This window comes from Taudactylus pleione, unplaced genomic scaffold (genome assembly GCF_031769625.1).
Source record: "Taudactylus pleione unplaced genomic scaffold, aTauple2 ptg000066l, whole genome shotgun sequence".
NCBI classification, from domain to species: Eukaryota; Metazoa; Chordata; class Amphibia; order Anura; family Myobatrachidae; genus Taudactylus; species Taudactylus pleione.
Window position 1 is genome coordinate 12,396,650 of NW_028284468.1, and position 25,069 is coordinate 12,421,718.

At 43.2% G+C, this 25,069-nt stretch overlaps 1 protein-coding gene across 2 annotated transcripts in view; it reads right to left on the reverse strand.

The window, feature by feature from the left end:
• LOC148534446 (ephrin type-B receptor 1-B) overlaps positions 1-25,069 on the reverse strand; it is a 343,730-nt gene that overhangs the window by 61,080 nt on the left and 257,581 nt on the right. For both annotated transcript variants that reach the window (XR_015877634.1, XM_088466663.1), the window contains exons 6-11: positions 17,239-17,363; positions 14,469-14,631; positions 8,210-8,318; positions 7,806-7,870; positions 3,087-3,209; positions 1,033-1,280 (exon numbers count right to left, since the gene is read on the reverse strand). Coding sequence is in view for 1 of the 2 variants with exons in the window: in XM_088466663.1 (XP_088322789.1) it covers positions 1,033-1,280; positions 3,087-3,209; positions 7,806-7,870; positions 8,210-8,318; positions 14,469-14,631; positions 17,239-17,363 (833 nt within the window). In the remaining variant the exon portion in view is untranslated. The remainder of the gene's footprint in view (positions 1-1,032; positions 1,281-3,086; positions 3,210-7,805; positions 7,871-8,209; positions 8,319-14,468; positions 14,632-17,238; positions 17,364-25,069) is intronic.

A 25,069-nucleotide genomic window follows, 5' to 3' on the forward strand; every position in this document is an offset into this window, starting at 1 on the left:
AATCCATTATTAATTATGTGATATAGCAGTAATTGAAAACTTCACTGCTCCACTTCGACAAATCCTCCAAACAACTACTTCCACATAGCACAAAATCCTCAGCTCTTAAAGCTTCCACTTATTTTTCTACTGCAGTTACTTGGGTTAAATTCATTAATTCATGATAGAGTTTTTAAACCTCACTTAATGAATTCAGCCCAGAGAGCGACAGCGGTGTTGTAGCAGAGTACTCTGTCCGGGTAGATGGGGTCATGCTGGGTCTGCTTTCACATATTTCAGTAATAATCAGCTTTAGTGTGACGCAGAATGGAACGGCAAGCTACACAGCAAGTTCAATAGGCTGTTAGCATACGTGTGCCAGTTTTAAAGCTCATCCAATCAAATTCTCTTTTCCCTGTAATATAACCTTAACTACTGTATGTATCCCAAAACATCTCCTGTCAATGACAGTGTTACACTTAGTCCAATGAGTACTCCACATTGCAGGGCTTCACTGAGAATCCGCTGTCCAGTGCAACCTGCATTATGACTTAAACATCATAACTCAATGTTTTACACTATCATTTCCAGATTACTCAGCTTTGCCTAAAACTATGTACAGTATGTAAGTGACATATCATATAAATGAATAATTACAGATAACCTATAAACAATCCATTTTAAAATGTAAGCTCTTATGAGCAGGGCCCTCTACCCTCTTGTGCTTCTCCCTACTTTACTTTCATCTACTTTTTACTCACCACTAGGGCACCTAACACTTGGTTGCTTATGCTCGGCTGCTTATGTGTGTATTATGTTAATAATGCAGCTATGTATATTATCCATGTCCTTGCCCTGTATTGTATTGTATTGTTCTGTAAGTCACTGGTCACCTATTTGTTTATGTACTTTGTAAGGCGCTGCGGAACACTTGTGGCGCCATATAAATAAATTATAAAAATAATAATAAACAAGACATATTCAGGGTATTTGAGGAACAGATTTCATGAGTAAAGCTTTCAGATGACTGCCGCTGTGATTTTGCCTGCTTACCCGAAGGAAGGAGTCCAGGGCCCCATTTTCCATGAACTCTGTAATGATCATAACAGGTCGACTCTTGGTGACCACACCTTCCAGTCGGATGATATTGGGATGATCAAACTGACCCATAATGCTGGCTTCACTCAGGAAGTCCCGTCTTTGCTTTTCCGAATATCCAGCTTTGAGGGTTTTAATAGCAACATAGATTTCCCTCTTCCCAGGGAGCTTCAAGCGACCCTTGTATACTTCCCCAAACTCTCCTGCAGGTCAGAGACAAGCCGTTAGGTGAACAATATTAATCAGCAATACTGTTAGATAGATTTTTGAGAGCAATATCATAGAATTAGTCACAAAGTCAATTTTCTGATCCATCCAATCATTTCTTATGCTGGACATACACTAGCGCGATTTTGGGCCGATTGCTTGATTTTCGACGCGTCGGACGATTAATCGTGACAAAATCCTGTAGCATTTAGGTAGGATATGATCCGATGTGCGCTCCCGCCACTCTTAAAACGTATCGTATGATCATATGTGCAGCCCATTATATCTATTGTTATTGTATGCAGATCGTGTATGTTAAATAGGGGATCTGTATGAATGACCGCCGGACCTATGTCCAGCAGTGCAAATCCCGACGCCAGAAGACCGGGAGCAGTGAAGATCCCGACAGATAAGTTAACTAACGATACCTAACCCTCTGCCCCCCCTAAGGGGTGCCTCTGCCTCACCCTTAGGGGTGCCTAACTCCAACCTCCCCCGTAGTGCCTAACCTTAACCCCCTCCCCCGTAAGTGCCTAAACCTAACCCCCCCATCCCCATGCCTAAACGTAACCCTCCCAGGGGGGTGCCTAACCCTAACCTCCCCCCGGGGGTGCCTAACCTCCCCTTCCCCTAACCCTATCCCTCCCGTGGGTGCCTAACCTGATGTCCCTCCTGGAAGCCCCTAACCTGACCCTCCTCCACGGCAGACCACGCTCGCCGCCCGGTTTACCTTCGTTCGGTATGCTGGACGTCGGGCTCCGGTGTTGGGATTTCAATGCCTATCATTAGTCCCCTGTCGGGATTGCACAGTCGGGAAGCTGGCGGTCTGCATTTCGAACATCTGCCTCCTGACTGCATACCGTTAAAAAGCACCAAATCATGCCATTGGGACTGCCAAGGAGTTCAAGGGAAAACGTACGATGAATCGCATTGTACTACATCGTACTAGTGTATGGCCAGCATTAGTTTGTTGTGGCTCTGCATATTCTCATCCAGGTCAACAATCTGTCCATCTCATTCACATCTATGGTTCTTACTGAGACCACATCCGTGCACCATGGCTTATAGCAACAACGTCATGATGCCTGGCACCAAAACATGGTTTCTCCAGTAGAATGTCCAGTAGTCTTGGAAAAGTTCCTAATTAATTATGAATGCATATATAGAAGAAATTATATAGCTGTAACACAGAGTGTTATCTCTCCGGATATCTGCTACATGTGCAGCTGTGTGTATGTGACAGGTACTGGGTAGATTGCATACACATGGCGCTTCTCAGATCCGGCAGTACACTAATTCTGAGCCGCGTTCAGCCATTTGCAGAAAGCAGCCCATAGTGGAAGCCGATGAATAACTACACTCTACAGCAAGATACCCCAGGCAGGACTTAACCAGTGGCGGCTCCAGAGGTGGGGCTGCAGCCCAGTCCAAAATTCAAATAGGGGAGCCACACCAACTGCCAGTGAGTCCCAACCAATGATGTCTGGCAGCAGTTGCAGTGACAGTTGGTGTGACTGCCCTATTTGAATTTTGGACCGTTCTGCAGCCCCACCTCTGGAGCCGCCCCTGGACGTAAACAGTGCTGACTGCAAGAAAATGTGCAACAAAGCATTCTGCTGCAGTCACCGGCAACTACAGTGATCCATGTGTGGTTCTCAATAGAGGACAATTATATTCAACTTATGGTCAAAACTGCCTTCACTAAACAGCTGAACACAGCTGAAACTTGACTCACTATAGGGGACGGAGAATGGCTGGGTGTACATAGCCCTGTAATGCAACTGACATATAAACTGCCCCACCTGCCCCAATGACTTCCTCAATCTTCACAAAAGAGACATCAATCTCCTTCGCAAACTCTCTCACGGCCTCGTTTGGATCTTCATATGTGAAGGGGTCAATGTAAATCTTCATCCCTGGGGAACCTGCAGACATGTGGATCACAAACAATGAATAAGGTACTTTGGCTGCACTCCTACAAGTAAATGCTAGTTACTCGTTATATGATGCATTCTCCTGTTATATATACTGCTGTCACACCATAGCACACAATTGAATTGGATTTTATACATTACACGTTATACAGTTTATTTTAAGTACACCCAATGGGTGGCAATTACCCATAAGTATCATAAGTTTGATAGTATACAAAACAAAATAGGTTCTGCAATTGTGTAAATATTGGGTACATTTTTCAAATCAAACCTTATATCTGGTTATTACAGCATTAGAAAATGACTTACCGTCACAATTTAACATTAACATCATGGTAGTTGATACTTAAGTGATAGTTAAACCAATATATCTGGTTTATCAACATTTGACAGCCATATACGATATATTATAGCTACAGTACACTGGAAAATAATAAAATAATATTTATTCTCTGGGGGTGCGTCAATAACCTCATTCACTTTACAAAGTTCCAAGCTGAAAACAAGTCTATATTGCCTCAACGGCAGACGATCTCCAGCCATTATCACTGGAGGTAAGACCATTAATAGATTGGATGGAGCATTATCAAGCCATGCCACCAACAAGGGCTCTTCGCCCTATCATAAATCTACCCCTTTCCACTTTAATCCCCTTTAATTACAGCACATCTTTTTCTTCTGCACTGTGATTATGACTAATGTTTCCATAAATAGATCCTTAGCTGCCCTGCACTGGGTTCCTTCTGTATGCTCTCCCCTATTGTTGCTTATTGGCCCTAAGCTGTCCACCATTGGTCCCGTCCACTACACGTACACGTGGCTGTGCCTGAACCTGACACGGATCCTTCTCAGGCATGAACTGAACATTTAATATTACTCTGACACCAGATCTATTCCCTGTTTATCTTACCTTGTGCGTCAGTATCTCAATACAACCATCACTCTTTTCTCTCTGCTCACCTTACTCATCTGTCAACACTCCCTCCTCCGCCTCTCCTGGTTTTCTTCCCTCTCACTTTACAGGAATCTTGCTTCCTCTCTCTCTCAGTCCCTCATCACTCCTCCCTCCCCCTTCTAGCTTTATCTGCATTTAATAATGAAATCATCGTTCCATTATACTCATTCTTCATCACTGTGTACTGGGGTAAAGCAAGGCTTATTCCCCATGTCCCGCTTTCTCTATTTGGTACTGTCGATAATATGCACTTTGTAAAAAAAAAATTACATTTGGAGTTCTCTATTCAGCTTCCAGGAAGTCATTGGCATTTGAGTATCAGCTTGATCATTTGTTCTTTCCAAGCCTGAGATGGCAGCAACACATGCAAAGGGGATTTATCTTTCTGATCATTAATAAAAATCACCCTGACTATAGCCAGGCAGTTTTCTTCACCTAATAGGCTGGCCCATAACCAGCAAACTCTGTAATAGTATTTAGAGCAGGCTAGCATATACCATTTCGGGGTCTATGTACTAAGCCTTGGAGAGAGATAACATGGAGAGACATAAAGTACCAACCAATTAGCTTCTGTCATTTTTCAAACACAGCCTGTAAAATGATAGTTAGGAGCTGATTGGTTGGTACTTTATCTCTCTCCACGCTTTGATAAATCTCCCTCTTCTTTTATCCTGAGAGAATTGACTTAATTTTACCCATAATGCACAACTGTTTAAATAAAACCTCAGTCATTTTAATGAACCCACCACTAGAACACGTAGAATGTTTTTTTAAGTCTCAAACAAGGATAAAATCCCTTAGCTTGCATTCAGATCACGGTTCGGCTGATGGCCTGATTCTGATGCATAAAAAGCATATGTAAATACAGCACTAGAGCAGGGCTTAGAAATACTGACTGCATGGGTGTACATTTACTAGTTAAAGCAAAGGAGCCTCTAGATTGGCCCACATTAACAAATGGTGAGCATGCGTTTAAAAATGACAATTCTGCTGTCTAAAAAGTGCATTGTGAGATGAGAGTTTGTCATGTTAATGCGTTGGCAGGCTGAAACGGCATTGGGATGCCACTTGGGACCTCTTTGGCAGGCTTTACAGAACAGGTCCTCATTTGTAGAGATCCAATGTCATCAGCGGTCTCAAACAAGAACCAAGCCCCCCATTCTTGTCATACTAAGGATGAGTAAATCACAGACGGCGTAATGGTTAGCATTACTGCCTTATAGCACTGAGGTTGTGGGTTCGATTCCCACTATGGAACTAACTGCGTGGAGTTTGTAGAGATGTGCTCCAGTTTCCTCCCACAGTCCAAAAATTATACTGCTAGGTTAATTGGCTTCCAACCATAATTAACCCTAGTGTGTATGTGTGAGCATGTGGTAAGGAATATACATTGTAAGCTCCACTGGGGCAAGGACTGATGTGAATGGTCAAATATTGCACTGCGAATATGTGTGTGCTATATAAATAACTGGTAATAAATATATATAGTATATATTCAGTAGAACTGTGCTTTAAAGCATTCTCCCCTCCCTGTAATACATGTATCCTAAATATTCAATTTATATTTTCAGGTACTACATCGCCAGTGTAATACTTATGCTTTCTCAGTCTAGCATAATGTGCTCCCCGTGGCCAGCGCTACCTTACCTCCCCCATCCACACATCACATCTATCTTGGCATTCCTCGGCCAGTCTTTGTATGAGAATGTGGGACAGTTTCCATGTGGAGACTGACAGATTGGGGACAGGCAGCGTTGTGCAGGCTGAAACCTGCAGCCTGGCTATTATTTACTGTGTCATAAGAAACCTATTAGCAGATAAATGAAGGGACTACTCTACCAAGAAATCAAGATTCATCACATGCGACAAGGGCCTGTGATTGGAGGCCGTAGCAAAGGTGAGAGCTGGCAGTTGTAGCCTCTGAGTGATGTGCAAGGCGAGCTGGGCCTGATAAGAAGTGATGAGAAAGGGGGAAAGGGAGAGGGGGATGGGGCGGACGGGTAACTCAGAGGATCCAGTGTAAATAAAAGAACAAACAGTTGTTATTCCGGTGCCGGTTTGCCTGCGATGTCCATTATTCGCCTTTTAAAAAGAATGTTCTATTGTAGCTTGTTTGGACACCAGACAATTAAAAAAAAATCCTGAGATTATTCTTTTTTGTTCCACCATTATTACACATTGTCATACTTATGTGAATGCTCTGTCCACCTGTCAGTGATTAAGCTTTAGTGTGCGGCTGCTGAAGGCTAAACAGTGTATGATGTTGCTCTCAAAAAGGTTTGGGGGAAGGCAGAATGACGTTGAGACCTGGGAGCGACAGTGTTTGTTTCCCCCGGCTTGCTCTAGATCAGGCGTAGGCAACCTGTGGCCCTCCAGCTGCTGTTGAACTACATATCCCAGCAAGCCCTACCACAGTTTTAGCATTCCCTAACAGCAACACTGTGGCAGGGCATGCTGGGAGAGCTAATTCCACAGCAGCTGGAGTTCCACATTTCGTCCACCCCTAATCTAGATAACCCCATTCCTGGAATGACAGCTGGGTGTGCCCATGTTTGTTTTTAATTAACAACAAGTACCAACATTTTCATTATTATTTTTTTTCTGGCTGTTTATTGTCAGCACCTTGAAATTCATAGGATTTTAGAGCTGAACTAAAGGCCCCCATACATCAGAGATTGATTGCAGCAATCGTGCAATTTGCAATCGATTGTGTATAAAAAGCTTTCCCTTTTTCAATCGATTGTGGCAATTCTGCAATCTGCAATCGATTGAAAAAGGGAAAGATTTTTATACACAATCGATTGCAAATTGCACGATTGCTGCAGTCAATTTCTGATGTATGGGGGCCTTTAACCTAGAATATTTTATTTCTCCATGGAAGAGACATCTGTTCATACTATGCAGTTAGTAGAAATAAATTCACTGTTAGATCTTGCTGCTGTAAGTGGACATAACTTGTGAACTTTGGGCCCAACCACGGTTGATGGGCCTAATTAAATTATCGGCAAACTACCTGTGCGATGTTCGACTGCGCACATCCACAAGAATTATGGTAGCAGTAGAAACATTCACTTTACTGCCCATCTCTGTGGGATGCGACGGAGAATTGGTGATGTTTCTGGCTGCGAGCTGCCCACATTTCGGCTGTCCCAAGGGCATTTTGCAGGCATCTTCTGGAATTGAATTCTCCCCTTTGAATTTTATTTGCCAATGCCGGTTTAACTTATTGTACATATACATTGAGTATATATAGTTACTGCTGAGAACTCTGGCAGTTTAGTGTGTGAAACACTTTAAATGTACCTGTCACCTACACACAATGGAGGCAGCCATTTTGTGACATTACCCAACTCTCATGACAATTCAGCTATTAATTCGCTAGGACCTAGTGACCTCACTAGAGTGGGAGCAGATGGACTACCATACATGAGAATGCAGACATTCATAGGTTGTAGCTTGATGATTATTCTTTCAGGCCACAAAACCGGGAGCCCCTAGAGTTTGTCACTGTCGGGTGCATTATAAATAAAGCTGGGTGGAATAGTACACAAAATACCTAACCCCAAGCCACTTAATAATAAATATATGCTTGAAGTCTAGTCACTTACATTTCCCAGATGGCTGAACCTTACCTCTGCCAGTGCTATAGTGCTGCAGTTTATCACTGTACACCGCCTCTTTGCTGTACGTTCTCTTCCTGAAATACATGACAAGACTTTACTTGGAAAATGCTGATGCCAAGAGCTGCAGGCGCTCACCTTTTGTATTACACAGAAAGACAGTGGGATACGTAGGGATATAATAGTTAGGCAAGAGTTATATGGTGAAATAGGACGATTAGGAGGAATTGCTTATTGGAAGTGTGATGGTGCTATCTTTATTTGATTTACATAACACATCCACATGCTGTGCTTTGTAAGCATCCAACAATGCACAAATAAGGAAAGATAAGGAATAAGGAAAGATGGGTAAAATTGCATTGTATGATTTTTTCCTTTGGTTTGGTATATAACCCAACAAGTCATATGTTACTCACCTACTGCAAACAATGGAAATGGCCACCAGGGAGACTATGAAGACGACACTAGCAGCAGCTGAGCCGGCGATCAGTGGAAGCTGCTCTCTGAGTTCGGATTTGTAGTCCTCTGTAAGAGGGGATATGAGAAATGATGACACGTGGGACTTGCTGGCTGCCCTACTACAATCAGCCTTTTGTGATGTAGCCTATTATTTGCATTAGAAATAGCATGTAAATGAATGTACCGATCCAGACCTTGACTCGGATCTTTATTATACATGTTCCTTTCATAATTTATGCTGAACCTTCTAAAATGTCAAGCCTCCATTATAAGCCTCCACTGTTTTCACCTAGCAAAGGTCAGAAAATCTGTCAGAAACCCATATTCCAGTAATTTCTTGTGTATGTACAAATATATTCAGAGTTCGCATGGCAATAGACGTAAGTTTCCGGCCTTAACACTTTGCCTCCATGAGAGAACACGGCTGCTCTCTGCGGAGGCTAAAGACGGACAGTCTAAGGTTCCTGAGTACTAGCGCTGCAGTGAAGGAATAAAAATCCTCCTATCACGCTCTGCTGGTTTGGATTCGATTTTGATCTACAGAAGATTGTTTTTTTTATCCTATTCTTTTTTTTATGTAGGCTTTTATAGAAAAATGTTCAATTCACAAGTGGCAGCTCAAGGACGGAGAAGAGAAGGAGCAGATATACAAATGCGAGAGATGGACTGTGGAAAGCAATGTTATTAACTTATCCCACCAACCACCCAGTCTCAATATAAGCACCCGACTGTCCTTTATTTATTTATTTATAACAGTTTCTTATATAGCGCAGCAAATTCCGTTGCGCTTTACAATTTGAATCAAGATTAGCATTATACTGGGTTGTAAAAGACATACATACATGACCTTTCTACCAAACTGACCTGTCTGCGCTTAGCTGGAGTACGATGCTTAGCTTGTTAGTGGTCATGGAATATAGAAACTGACCTTTGTTCACTATTGTGTATTGTCTTATGAGGGACAATGACATGTTCACGTTCCTGTAGATAGATCACTGTCTGATTATGTGTCTGTTACCTCTGTGCTTCCTGTACATATCCAGCATCCTTCCTGCTCCTGTTATCCTCCATGGAACTTCCTTCTATAACACTTTCCATAGCCAGAGCTGTCTGACCTTTGATTTTAATACTTCCCAAATGATATCCCCACCACTATGGCTAAATGCCATTCATGGATACACGGCTTTGGGTGGCACAGTTTCCTTGCTGATAACTGTGCTTCTGAGATGAGAAGCTACTTTAGGCTTTGGATGAATAAAGCATTACAGCTGCGACAAAGTACTATGCAAATTGAGTTTTTGCGCTGAAACAGGCCATTTTGTGGAGCACAGACGATCCGGTGACACGCTCTCCGAGATCCGCTTTTGCGCCTCCATTTTTCTGGAAGGCCGATCTGCACTGTATTTGTAAATTTGCATTTCATGTAAACAATAGTCTAGGAATACATTTGGGAATATTACACAAAATGATTTGGAGATTTTTTCTGATATCTATTTTGATTATTATTGTTATTATTATTATTAACATTTTTAGGGGGGGGGGGGGTTATCAAATCTTGGAGAGAGATAAAGTGAAGTAATGGCCCATAGCAACCAATCAGCTTCTAACTGTCATTTTGTGCTAGAGCAACTTCTCCACATTATTTCTCTCCAAGATTTGATAATCTCCCCCTTACATGTATAGCAGTAGCATATTCCGCTATGGTTTACAATTGGGAACAAAACAATAATAGAACAGTAACTAAACAAGACTGGGAAATAACAGACAGACCTAGAGATAAGAGGGCCCTGTTTGCAAGCTTAAAATATATAGGGATATACACAAAAGATAATGTATAAATGTATTTGACAGTAAAGGTAAGGATAGGTCTTAAGGTCGGTACACACTAGACGATGTCTAGTGTGTGTCGACCTTGTTAGCGTAGCGTCCCAGCGGGGTTCTGGCATTGGCAAGTGCATACACACTAGCCGATGCCGGGAGCGACGGCGCGAGAGCGGGGGCCTTGCAGCATGGCCCTGCTAACAATGTCTCCCATCGTACCTGCGTGCAGGTCCAACGAGCAATGTCGCTGGCGATGCGCGGGAGCACGCATCGCCAGTGCCATTGAGGGTAAACAAAAGACGATGTAGCCGACATATCGTCCGATCGGACGACATATCATCTAGAGTGTACCCGGCAATAGGTCTTATCGGCTGACATACATTTCCTTTCCATCCCTGATTTATCTTTACATACATAATAAATAATTTTGTTCTTAGCAAAGTGACAACTATTTAAATAACTGGAGGACACTTTTAGCTCCTCTCACTCTTGGTAGAGAAGGTGTTAAGTGCATTGGAACAATAGAAGGACACAGCAACGCTCTTGGCACTTCTAGCTCCCTTCCTAATGCCCAGACTTGATAAAGAGAGTTGCCCAGCAGAGATATGCATGCAGCAGCCTGGCGCTGTGCCCCGTGCCGGCGTGGGTGGAATGTTTCCGCTCACGGAAAGGAAACTTGTGCCTGTCAAACAGTGACACATGTGTTGGAATTTACTTATTGAACAAATGAAAATAAAATATAAGATCTTAACCGCAATAGTTTGATGGAGTAGAGATCAATTCGAAACAGAATAAGCAAAGGGCCCGATACTCCTGAACACTGCGCTCGAAGAAAATTCATGCATCTAAATACACAGGGTGAGCAGTGTATGTAATAACGTATATAAACACTCGCATTTAATGAGGCATGCATAGTTTCCAATCTAATAAATGTTCCCATTTTACACTTCATTGCTAACATATGAAAATGTTCACATGTCAATCAATCCTTACATGGAATGTGACAAGAGATAAAACAACCAAATGGCCCATTGAGATTGCTCATTTTCTTTCACTTTAATACAGTTATTAAGATGGCCTAATATATATATTTATCATCTATTATATTGAATGTATGTGAGGTGAATTTATATCTGCCACATTAGAAGTACATTTGCTCCTTTCCTCTGCATATACTCTATTACTCTCGCTACTAAATTGCATGCCTACATCAGACCACCAACACACAAAGGATGTCATTTATGAAAAATCACATGGCACAGTTCAGTTCAAGCTTTGCCCTATCATGTTAAGTGCACTTACTGTAGGTTTCTGCCAAAGTGCACATTTATTTAGGTAGGTGGCAGCGTTTGTGACATAGGTGGAGCGGAGGAGTTGGAGCTAGTTTTGCGTGCAGAAATTAGCTATGGCAGGGGGAGATAGAGCATTTTTCCTGGCTGGGCAGAGGGGCACATGGCCATTTCCAAGCCACAATAGGATTTGAAATTGCGCCAGCTCCAGCTTTACTTGTAAAGGTTAGGATCCATTTTACACCTCCATATTGCACCCAGTCAAGACCCATTTTACACCCACGGACCATATACTGTAGGTGCATTGGTGTAAAACCACGTTATTTTGCAGTGCACCTTGAGAGAACCTCGTTAATGATTGCCAATGAAGGTAGACTTTTTTTCTTTACCAAACCAATATTTATAACGGCACAAACTTTGAATTCACAAAGATTTAGGGGCCCATTTATCAGTAATCACATACTCAATGCGATCTGGGCGCGATATTAGCACCCATGATCACATTGCAGTATGCGATAATAGCGACAATGGAGCTCCGAATGGGGGTTGCGAAGCTGTCAGATTTACCAAGCTCTGGAATGCAAAACATTCCGGAGTTTGGAGTCTGAAAATGGCGTTGTGCTGCTGTAGTCTATGGGTTACACTTCGCACAAATTACCGGGACAGGGTTCTTCCAGAATCCTCCCCAGCAAAGGCTACCGCACATGCATGGTCTATAGATGCGGTCACTCATTCGGACTCCTGTGCATGCACGGTCTACAGACCATGCAATGCGGTGGATATTGCCAAGAAGGGTTCCAGGGTAAATTTTGCCCATAGGCTACAGTGGCACAACGCCATCTTTGGTAAATCGGACAGCTTTGCATCCCCCATAGAAACCTATGGGGGCTTCGGCTGCTGACGTAAATCAAGGGCGCACAGCAGACATCTCCAATCCCTCCATAGTACATACAGGTGACACTTAATATTTGTGGGTATCCTCGAAAGCGGGTGTTTTTGGGGAATATGTCACAAATATTTAATGATAAATAGGCTCCTATATGAGACAGTGGTATGTGTTTTAGGGGTGTATTTATCAAAGCTTGGAAATAGATAAAATTGTGAGAGATAAAGTAGTAACCAATCAGATTCCAACTTACAGGCTGTGTTTGAAAAATTACAGGAGCTGATTGGTTGGTACTTTATCTCTCTCCACGATTTTATAAATCTCCCTCATAGTTACTGCAGCAACCTCTGAGGCACAACAGGCTGGCATTGTGGAAAAAATACTTGCTTTCTTTATCGACCCCGCGTGGGAGGTCCTAGGGGCGTGGCAGCACACTTTGCATCAACACGGCCCTCCTCCTGCTGAGCATGCTACAATGCTACAAATTACATTCCCGGAGAGAAGGCAAATATAGTGGAACATTTCTTAATTTTATCCCTCTCCAAGCTTTGATAAATACCATTGTTAGGGGCCTATTCATCATCACTTAATTTTTACAAAAGCAGGTGAAAATGAAAATTTTCAACTGCAATTGTAAAAATTAAGTATTCGGGCCACTCATCACGAAGCTAGAGCAGAAGATATTTCCTACTTACCTTCCTCTTGCTGAATGGCCCGCTGTCGCCATACGCTAGAACGGGGACAGAATTAACTCCTAAAATACAATATTTTCAGAGCTTGACTGCTCCCGATTCCTTTCGGATCCCTCCGCCCCTGTCCGGCTCCTTCCGCTGGGCTCTTGTGCGCATGCGTGACCCGTAGGTTGCGTATGTGCACTCCCATCACTGCTCCCAAAGGAGCAGTGAAAAGATTCACTTCTCCAAAAAAGAGCAGTGAAGCCGCACGGGGGACAGCTAATTTTCGCATCAGCTGTCACCACGCCGGAGCAATGATGAATTGCTCCGGAATCCGTGGCGCGTTAGAATGTTAATTATCGGGGTCTGAAAGGACCCCGATAATTAACATAATGAATAGGCCCCTTAGTCTTTTTAATGATGTACTATGAGTTACCATTTACTGACAAATGCAGCTCTGATGCATACCTAATAACATCAGGACTAATTCAGCAAAGCTGGGAGGCATTCTAGTTGATTGGACATCACAGATATGGGCTTTGATACTGTCAATAAACACATCTCCTACCAGCCTTTACATATTACTGTGGCAGCAGTAACACTGTCTCTTCTTTTAGACATTGCAGCAAATGTATCATACCTCCTGAGTGGAGAAGTGGACAAGTTACCCATAGCAACCAATCAGCTACTACCTATCATTTTATAGAATGTACTTGATAAATGCTAGCTAGAAGCTGATTGGTTGCTGCTATTGGCAACTTATCCACTTGTCCACTCTTTAGGCGATTTGATACATTTTCCCCATTATCACGATGCCACCTTCACCTGCTAGGACTGGCAAGGGTTTGAATTCTGCAGAGCTAATATCTGCAGAGATGGTCTGTCACCCGGAGCAACCAAATGAAACAATTTCACTCCACCAGGGGAAACAGACAATGCTGACTACTATATACTAAACCTCACAGGAACCATGTTGTTTTGGAAGATATGTCTGTTGGAAATATCTTTGAAGGCCACTGTAAGTAGGTATATACAGTGCTCTTTCAGGGCTGGACTGGCCATCAGGCAAGGCTGATGGCCTCAGGGCCGGCTCCAGGAGGACGGAAGTGCCCCCGCCCTCCAACCTGCACCGCCAGATACAGGTTATTGGGGAGGAAAGGGCCGCCACGGCAGTGATGGGTCGGGAAGCGACCGGGGCGTGCTGCAAGGCCAGGCCCCCATGACTTGCGGCACGTCCCCTTCACGAGCGCCCGTGCCTAGGGCATGCACACAGGGAGGATTGCCATGGCTGAACTACAGCCCCAGTCCATCCCTGTACTCTTTAAATAACCTAAGGAATACTCTTTAGGGTCCCTTTCAGGGTCCTTTTCTTTATATGTAAGTGCCATGAAGGCACGGTAGACTAGTAGCCAGGAAGTTCCTTTATACCTCTCTGTCTAAGCTTCTATATAACTATCCAAACACCTATATGCAGGTTAGGGCAGATGTAACTGTAGACTACATATAAAATGATCACATACTACACACCTAGGGGCGCTCCACTTACCATCAGTCAGAGTTTGGAAGCACATTTTCCCACTGTATTTTCCATAACCTGCAACAGTGCGAGCCCTGACCTGCACCACGTACACCACCCCTGGCCTCAGGCCATCTACGCTGGCCGTGTTTGTCTGGCTTTTAGCTATTGATGAGTTAAATTCATTATGATCCTGTTGATAAAAGAAAAAAATACAGTAAATCATCTGCACCTAGAAGCTGTATTTGACTATAGCTGATAGAGTTACTTTGAGTCTATGTGACTTCATTGGGTGCTTTAATGCTGGGTACACATTTGGCGATATATATCGCCCATTCTATCGCAGGTGTGTACATCCGATATGTCTGTGAACGACGTTGTTCACAGACATATTAGGTCGGCCCTGCTGCACCGCCGATGCAGATATATCTGAAAGATACATCTGGATGTGTGTACGTCCGACCTGCAGGGTCCGCCGACAATGACATCTCAACTGGGCAGGCAAATTTAAATGCCTGCCCAGTTGTGATGTCAGGCCAGACACATTGAGTGGCCGATTGGTAAGTGTGTATAGCTTACCAATTGGCGGATCGGACTTCTTACCGATTTGTCGTTATAGCGTGTACCCAGCCTTAATTATCAGGGCAGAGATGGTTGTTTTTTAATATGACATATATGTTGTGTTCTACATTAGATACAACGGAACCTTAGGAAACAATAATAAACACCTTTGCCTGCATGATATAAAAACCTTAGTGAAAATCACACTGGAACACAGAATAATAAATCAATATATTTATAAAAACATTTTACTAGGACATGTACAAGCAACTACATTAAAACAATCTGAAAAGTGCATTCATTACAATAATTATTTTGAAACCCTTTAGGCTTATCGTAGTATCATAAACATTCATTTTTGTCAATTTTAACCATTCCTGGAAGTTTATAAGTGGAACAACATAAAGGCTAAAACACCTAATTATAGTCTGCTCTCCAGTCCACACATGAGAGAATTATCCATCAATAGAGCTGTGATGAATCTTACTTGACACTGCTTTTACTCTAGCAGAATGGAAAGGGCATCCGTTTTAAAGGGATTGTCGTTTTGCAGACTGTCCTTTGCAACGGAATTACAATTACCCTTCTCCGTGTTATTAGTTACAGGAGGAAGTGCAGAAGAGAGGTGAAAATGTATCAGCGATTCACAATTCTTCCTGTGAAAATGATGCTGACACCTGGGATGTGATACTTTGCAACCCCAGCAACAGCATATACTTCTAACATGTGGTCACAGTATCGACAAGACATTTTAGCAGTTCGATTTTTAACAGGGTCAACATCGTGGTGCTGAGACTATAGTGCCGGCAAGAACATTAGGTCTGATTCAGAGATTTACGCTAATGCAATCACAGCTGCGATCTCTTACGGAAAGCAGTTGCGTAATGACTTCCAAAGCTTAGCAGAGCATAGAGACGCCCACTGCTGCCTTCTCATATCCGTCCGATGACGTACAGTAGTGTACATATCTGGATCATCGATGCAGCCACGCAGCTTCTGAGTGAAGTCTGACCTGTCTCAAACACTGCGTCTCTCCTGACACGCTGAGAGCTCTCATGCTGCGAAGGAGATCGCAACGGCTAATTTATACACGCCCATGAAACGCCTTTTGAATGGTCAGACACTCCTGGATTGTTGCAGCAAGCCCCCTATACCTCCCGCCAAATGCTGATTACCTGTCACTCACTTTGAGTGAATCCTCGGTACGCGCTTAATTGCAAATCATTCGCTGTGCGTGCGCAGTGCAGCTTTCGCACATGCGCAGTGGCAAACAATCGCTCGATCTACGTAAATATCGGCATTGCATATATCTCTGAATCAGTTTCATTGTCTGTAATGTTCTTATTGACATAACGTGCCAAACCCCTTCTAAAATGCTTCAGTGCAACCAAACATGGTTGTCTCCCTACAATATCCTATTTTAATAATATCTCCCTGCTCAATATAGACTACAACAAATACCTTGCCATGTACATTTGTTCTACCTCCATGATTGCTGCTGTATAGTCGCAACAGTTTCTCTCTTTGCTGTGCTTAGAATAAGTTGTACAGTGGTTATACTTGTAATAAGTAATCATGCAAGCTTAATTATCGTTTTTTCTCCAGCAGAGCAGCACAGCTCAACCTAATCACGGGTATTGTACTTTCAACCAAACACATAGAAATCAATGTATTGTCCAGACGTTAAAGAGATCAATAGATAACACATTGATCAGGAGGTGTTAAACTTGCTAAGAATGGACATCAATGAATGGAATTTAACAGTTGAGATGATATAGATTATTGTGATTTCCTCTATAAATCTTTACTGTGGCTGTAGAGAAGATACAAGTTTCAGGTCAGCATCTGATCTAATGGGAGTCCTATATGTTACTTCCACTCACAGCAGCTATAGGAGGGCTGCAAGGAATGTCCAATTGAGACACTACGGCTCCCGCTGAACAAATAGGATTTCCCTCTTACATCTATGAAGGTGCCAGCGCTTGTAACTGCAGCCAAAATGAACATTATTGAGTCAGTTAAGATTGCACACTTTATGGAACACTAATGCCGGCAGATTCCAAAATCATTATAGCTATGAGGAGGGTGTTAATGGCTTAGTGCTGTTTACTATCAATCCTACAGCCAGTTATTCGCTAACACGGTTACATTGTGCCCTGTGGCATCGAGCACTGTAATAAGAGTGGACATGTAAATTGAAGTAATGAATTTACATCAGACCACGTTGATAAAATCTCACCTTCTCATAATAACGGATCTCATAATCCAGAATAATTCCATTAGGCTGTTCTGGTTGAGGCCAAGACAAGGTGATGCTCTTCATGGTAGCTCGGACCTGGTGCATTATGGGAACAGTGGAGGGAGCTGTAGGAATAAAACCAATAACATATCACTGAACGAGGCCAGATGTGGTCAGGTGCAGATAAAGGGCTGATTCTGTGTTGAGATCAAAGGAAAAAAAAAACAAGTAACTTTGTGCCTGGGCAAACCATGTTGCAATGCAAGGGTTGCAAATACATTCATTTAAAATTTTTTGCATGCAGGGTACATATGGGCTTCCATTGCATGTAGCCCACAAATACTGGACAGCTTTATTTTTACACAGAAATTTAGATCTGAGCTAGGACACACCCCTCTCTCTGCACATTTTAAATATGCTCCACCTGCAGTGCAACATGTTTTTGACAAGGTACAAAGTTACAGGTACTTGCCAGTGACGTGCGGTCAGGTCAATGGCTGGGGAGGCACACATGTATTAAAAAACACCGTTTTTATATCAAAACTCTGGAGCATGACAGGGAGTATGACAGGGGAGGGATTAAGACAGGGGAGGCTCTGCCTCCCCTGCCTACCCCGACCGCACATCCCTGATACTTGCTTTTTTATTTTGATTAGCTCCCAACTCAGAATTAGCCCCAAACACCAACCCTACACGCTGCAGCAGCAGCCATTATGTGAGGTGAGCTATCTTCATGGAAATGTAGCGAATCAGCCCACTGCTCCTGAGAAATGATAGGTTGCATTCTTATAAAGACTTTGCTCAGCCTGCAAAATGGCAGCCACAACTCTCTGTAGTCAACGGGTATAGTGTAAGGCAGAGGTTCCCAAACGTGGTCCTCAAGGCTCCCCGAAAGTTCAGGTTTTCGAGATATCCATGGTTGAGCACAGGTGACTTAATTAGTACCTCGGTCAATTTGATTTAAGCACCTGTGCTCAACCATGGATATCTCTAAAACCGGAACTGTTGGAGAGCCCTGAGGGCTGCGTTTGGGAACCTCTGGTGTAAGGGCACTTTGAAGACTTTGCAAGGATTCAGGATCAGCTTATGATGAGTGTGTGCAGTTGTAGTTGTCCAAGTGAACAAGAAGCACTGGTTACCTTATTGGATATCATATGTTGGAATTATGTAACATTCAGTAGATGGTTGTGTGAAGTCACCACATACAGTATACATTGGCTGCATTTTATTCATAAATAGTTCTATAGACTTCTATTTCCTAGTGGCAATATTGTCACCTCTATGCTGGTGGATTTTGGTTATAATCCTTGCCTATATTTGTGTAGTAAAATTCTAGGTGCCAAGTGAGTCAGCCCCGCTCCCTTTACACCTGGCACCTCACCCTTGTGGATGCGTATAAATCAGGTCACGTCTTCCATAATAAATTCCATGAATTTTAGGCGATTCGGTCACTGAATCAGGTGTGTTGTTGTTGTTGTTATGTACACAGTGTTAGGGTCTGGCAGAAGTGAGCAAATATCTGGGACAGATTCCATTAGTTATAAGAAAAAAACTTCCTTTGATCACATGGGGGATAGACGGGATGGTGTCATTGTATAGTAACTCCCCTTTGCCTATTCTTTCATTTCTATGTCAGTGAATGTTATTGATATATTGTAGCCTATTGGGATGTTGGTTACAATAGTGTCAGGAGGAAAGTGAAAGTGATCGATAGACTAACACAGAGAGACCTTAACTAGGAAGCTGGGTTTATTAATATCAACAGTGTAACAGGTAACAGCATTAACGCAGTGGTATCAGCTATAGACAGAATAGTGGTATTGCTGGGGTTAACAGCGGTACTTAGGTGTTTCACCTCAGGAGCTAAGTGTTGTACATCAGCACAGTACTGTGACAAGCTACACACAGTAAATATGGCACCAGCTGCACATGAGCAGTAGCCCAGCGGTGATGTCATCAGGACAGAGGTCGCACCTCCCTTTGACTCTGGGTCCTAATACTCAGGATGTATAGTAGAGAGAGAGAGTCTTGGAGAGCACTGCTCGCTATCAAAAGGGACATTTGTGGAGCAAAAATATCTTTAAAGTGTAGCGTTCACCTACAAACAGTGGACTGCAGGCTGACCAATACTCATGAGAGTTCAGTGTATGGTTGCCGATGCATAGTTAGATGTAAATCGAGCATCTGAGCTTTCATACTGTATGCACTAAAATATATGCTTATATTCGCAGCATGTATCCATCCCCATCCCCATCAGTGCACACTTGCATCAGCATACATCAGCCTACTATACTAATAGCGGAACGGAACCTATGTTGATAGGTGTTAGCGGTGTGTGATGGGGTCAGTCCACATGATTAATATATTAAACATGGATTGGTTTATTAATCAGATAGAACAGTAGGGTGTGAAACAACACAGGGTTAATGCAGCACAATACAAGAATGTGCAGTGTAAGACAGATCCAGCTAGGAGCAGGTTAATAGAGGGAGAAGGAAGAAATTGTAGACAACAACTGATTTCGGAAAACAATTATTGTGTTAAAATGTATTTGTAGCTTAATGGGCAAGGAAGTCCTTCTAGGGGCTCCTGGAAGCTCCTCCTCTATTCAGATGTGGCCGTCTTGTTACTGAAGCCTACACTCATCGCCAGACATCTCGGCACAATGACACAACTCGAGGCACACAGAACATTTAAAGCTCTATAACACAGAGGAGCGCCATTTGGTGCTTCATAATTGATCTCACAAAGCTTACAGTAGACGCATCCAAATTGTTCTCCAGCTCATAGCCTGTAATTTAGAATAGCTCTAGGTCACAGTACCTTCTAGCCTGAGCAATCTGCAAATTATAGTGTTACAAACTGATATTGATAACAAATAACACATATAGCCATATTCAAATAGGCTGCGAAAACCCATTCTCGGCTAAACTTTTTCGCCGATGACGTCATTTTCGGTTTCACTTATCACCGTATTCAATTGTAGCGTCTTTTCGCCTGTGCGAAAAAGCAATGCAATGTAATAGGCGAAAAAGTTTTGCCTATGGTTACCCGGCAGAACAAAGTGCAGAATTGCGGTTTTGGGGTGCAGAGGTGCGAAAACCACTGTGCACCCTTTGTACACCCCCCTTGATGTTAACTGTGCAAAAAAACTCTTAAAAAAACAGACACCCCCAAAAAGCACTTTGAAAATGTGGGCGAAAAAGTTCAAAGTGGGGGTACAAAGTCATAAACTAGCGAAATAGCCTTTGAGGGGGGTCTGCAAGTATGGGGAAGGTGTTTTTTGATTGCAGGTGTTTGCTATAGGTGCGGTTTTTTGCGCATTTTAAAGCTTGACTTTAGCGATTTTTAAATATGCTTACATCCATTTTCATGTACCCCAAATTTGATGGGACTACTTATTTTTCAAAAAAAACTGTGGTAAATACTATTCTTCACCACTTGCTTAAAGACGCTAAATAGCACCTATTTACCATTTAAAGACCCCAAATACCTTTAGCAGGGCTATTCGGGGGTACCCATAGTGAACCCCATGTCAGAGCATCTTTTGAGGGGTGTCAGGCTGATTTCCCCAAAAATGACAGGATTTTTCGCTGTTTTCATTTTTGCCGGGTCCCGTTTTCGCTGTTTTGGAATTGAATACGGGGATATGTGGGGATGAGCGCGATGCTTTATCGCAGCCAAAACCTCTGATGACGGTGAAAGGTCCAGCCACGGACTTTTCGCTTCAAATTGAATATGGCCCATAGTATGAACAGCTTCTTCTGAATGGAGCCCTAAGGGTGGAGTCCTCATCACATTAAATGTAACTGTTTAAGGAGGGATGTATCGAACCTTCTAATGAGGAAAGTGGAGAAGTTGCTCATAGCAACCAATCAATTTATACAGTAGCTATTATTTATCAAGTAAATTGTATAAAATGATAGGTAGAAGCTGACTGGTTGCTATGGGTAACTTTTCCACCTGCCCTCTTTAGAAGGTTTGGTACATCTCCCCCTCTTTTATTTTAAGGTCACTCAGTGTAGATGAATCAACATTTCACACCACAGATTTATGTGATCTTTTACTCAGAATGCTTTGCTTTGGGGGATAGTTTCTGGGTAAGATTAACTTTTCAGTTCCCATAATGTGTAGCACCTAAAAATGACCATTGTCTTTCCTCACAAAACCCCTGGCCTTATCTTCCCTATTAAATCGATTAGCAAAGCTCCACACAGTGATTGCATGGGGGAGGTGCCTATCTATGGCCTATCTTTGGGCCTGACTCAGAGATGGGCGCCAATGCCAGAGCGACTGCGATTCCGTACGTAGCGGGTGCACAACAATATTTTAAAATTTCGAAGCTGCCTGGATTTCTGTTGAGACGCCCACCACCGGCTTACTAAGCGGCTGCGTACAAAGACGCAGCTCGGTCCTAGATCAGTCAATTATTATACTTCCGAGTGACCCTATGGTTGCGCAGAATGGCAGCGGAAACTGAGATGCTGGAGCCATTTTGACTCCATACGGGATCTCAGGCGCAGGCACAGATGCACCCACAAAATGGTCTTGACACGCCTGCGTTTGAGTCGCCACTTCTGCATTGCCGCCCACAAAAGGTCCCTGCCTGTCACTCACTTTGCGAATAAATCCTCACTGTGAGCATCATCAGTAATGAAACGTGACACATGCGCAGTGTGACAAACACTCATGGGCAGATTACCACTCAAACTGCGTCAGCATTAGCATTGTGCCCATCTCTGAATCACGCCCTGTGTTTGTGACATTATCACCAAGCAACATCAATGATTGACTTTGTTCCCAGGGGATATACAAGGTAAGAGTGAAACAGGACTTATTATTATTGGACAGATCGTTGGGACAATACAGAGCAACAATCTAAGCATGACATGGACAGGGTGCGAGGGTTGGGTAACGCACCGTAGGGGTGTTTCAGAGGTGGACACAGCCGCTTCAATGTCTTTATGCTAATACTGTGGTCGATTGGGCATCCTATCGAATGGCACCCTATCGCCGCACCATCGAATGCACCATCAGACATTGCACCTGTCTATGACAGACACAGAATGTTCAAGTGACCATCGGCGCTGGTGTCAGTGCAACTGCGTTGACGCAGTCACTGACACCAACATGCCAACAACACGCCCGCGACGGATAGCCACCGCCTTGAAACACCCATCAAGATTCCATGGATCTCCTTCGATCTGGGTCTTCCGGCAGTAATGTGCAGCGGTAAAACAATGCTTTACCTGCGTCCACCTCTGCATCACCCCATGTCTTTAGAGGCGAGTGGAGGCGAGTTACAGAGAGGGGAAGGTAGATCAGCACTCATGTACCCAAAGAAGGGCGAGCACCCAAAGTCAGAGAGTTGTTGGAACAGACGGGGAGCACTGGGAGCAAGAATAGTGTTAGGCACGAACATGGGAAAGGAAAAGAATTAACAGCTCAATTAAATCAGATCATCGCTCAGAATGCCTAATCTGCTGTTTAGTGCACCCTTCACTATTCGTTACTTTCCACTATATATTTTTCAACATTACAATTTCCAGATTGCGAATGTTTGAAGAAACCATAGAAAGATAGAGATTACACTGCAAAGCCGATGTAATAAATAGGTAAGTGTGAATTATACAAAAGGACGCTATCTGTAACACTTATCTGACCACAAACTGTTTATTTTATAATTAGTAATCTCAATCTAATTAACCCAAGAACTACAGAATAGCAATGTAGTTAAGAGAAAATGAATGTGTGATGATTGTGGGTTACAATGAAATATGACAGCAGATGTGTCATGTGCTCTGTGGATGGTTAAATAGTACATTGCATCACATGAAGCCGTCACATCTTATGGAATTAAAGTTGGTAATCATAGGATCCGGCGTCTCTGAGCTCCAATCTTGCTCCTCACTGCTTTGCATAATGCTCCAATTCTGAGGTCAGCTTTGTTTACCTCCCTGATACGAGGTCCCTCTCTGAAGTGCACGCGGGAGGCAGAAAGCCGACGCTTCTTGTGTTTACCCAGCTCTCCTCTAATCCGCCTTTTTTGTTTTCTATTCCCATCCTTTTGAAGAAGGATGTTAATTTCCTGAAATTAAGCACTTAACGTGATTGCTGTTTTGTTAATTGCAGGCTTCATAGCTATGGCACTGTTGCGTGGTTAGCATGGATAATGCAGTGAGGATCCTCAAAGCTCCAGCGACTGGATCATCGCTTCACGGCATCTTGGCTCAAGTATATTACTGTCATAGGAGGGCTTGAAAATGCCTCTGATCATGAACATGAACATGGTCCTCTGTCTGGCCAGAAGGCTGGCAGCAGGTTGGTGTACAGACCCTAGGGTGCCTAGAAGGCACTGGGTAAAAGACACCCACATTGATTTCTATGGCACTTTAGCCTATATCTCACTTTTTTGCTGCACCACTTTTTTCATCTAATAGGGCTGTAAAATGTTATATTCCAGCTGAAGGTTGGGGGCCATAAAACCATGAATTCTCTTATTTACAGGGTGCACTAGACAATTATGGGCTCTGGCCCTGATTCAGAACCGGACGCTCTGACAGAGCGCTCGCTCTGAATCAGGGAGTCTTTTTTTTTTTATTATGGAGCGGCCTCCTGGGGTGCGAGATCCGGAGCGACGGATTGCCCGTCGCTATCCGGCTCCGTCGTGCGCCGGCCCTAGAGGCTGAAACGCGTTGGGGTACACTACACGCTAAAGATTCCAAAGTTATCTGCTTTTTTGCCTACACCAAGGACGTAAGACCAAGGTGCACTTCATAGATGATCCGGAACCTTTCTTCAACAGCTACTGTCTCCAAGAGACATCAACGTACAACACCGTCGTAGTCACGTGACCAACCCAGGAAGATAGCGCCGCAGAAGTGTGGAAGCCGGAGCCGGCAGGGCTAGGAGCGGTGCCCTTCAGGGTAGAGAGGTGAGTCCCAGGTCGGCAAAGGGAGACACACGGCACATTACTCTCATGAGCGGTGTGACCGTGGTGTCCCGGCCCCCGACCTCAGCGCACGCTGTGGCGTTGTATGTCGGAGGTGGCGTGACATATCGGGCACCCTCCGACATTGATGCCAAGTAGCTACACGCACTGTAGAGAACTAGCCTCTCCCCATCAAGGCCACACCGTACTCCCTGACCCCAGGAACATCATCCCGGGCACCGTAATTCATCAACCATCACCATTTTTTCTTTATTAGCGGGTCGCCGCAGATTGTTTTGTTTTGATTATGCAGTGACATTGGACAGGAACTATTTAACCATTAGATTTCCAATTTACCACTCATCCTACATGATTGAAAGATACAGAGACCATCTTATATTCGTGCACCAGTTTTGACTATCCTTGGTTTAGTGAATAAATATTTTTGAGATACTTTGATACATACGCGTACTGGTTACCATTTTGTTACATTGTACATTTCTACCTAATGGGATTTTCATGCTAATGAGATATCATTATCTTATCTTTTTCATTGACTATAACTTGGTACATGGTACTCAATTTAAACCATCAGAATCTATTTGTTTCAATTTAATGATAATTAGTCATTCATTTGACAATTAGCCATTTATATATTATTGGACGGAACGAGAAGGTTGAGCGCTACAACATACTTTTTTATTTAGGTTTAGGGTTACGTTAGGGCTTAAACAATGCAAAAATGCCATATCGACATGGTGACCATGTCGATATTGTGATCTTGTCGTCATGTCACATTTTGACCTAGTTAGATGCCATAAGCTTTTCCAGTAAACTTTCTACCACTGCGGCAGTAAAATGGATGGCAAGTTTATGGGAATTAGGCAGAGGAAATATACA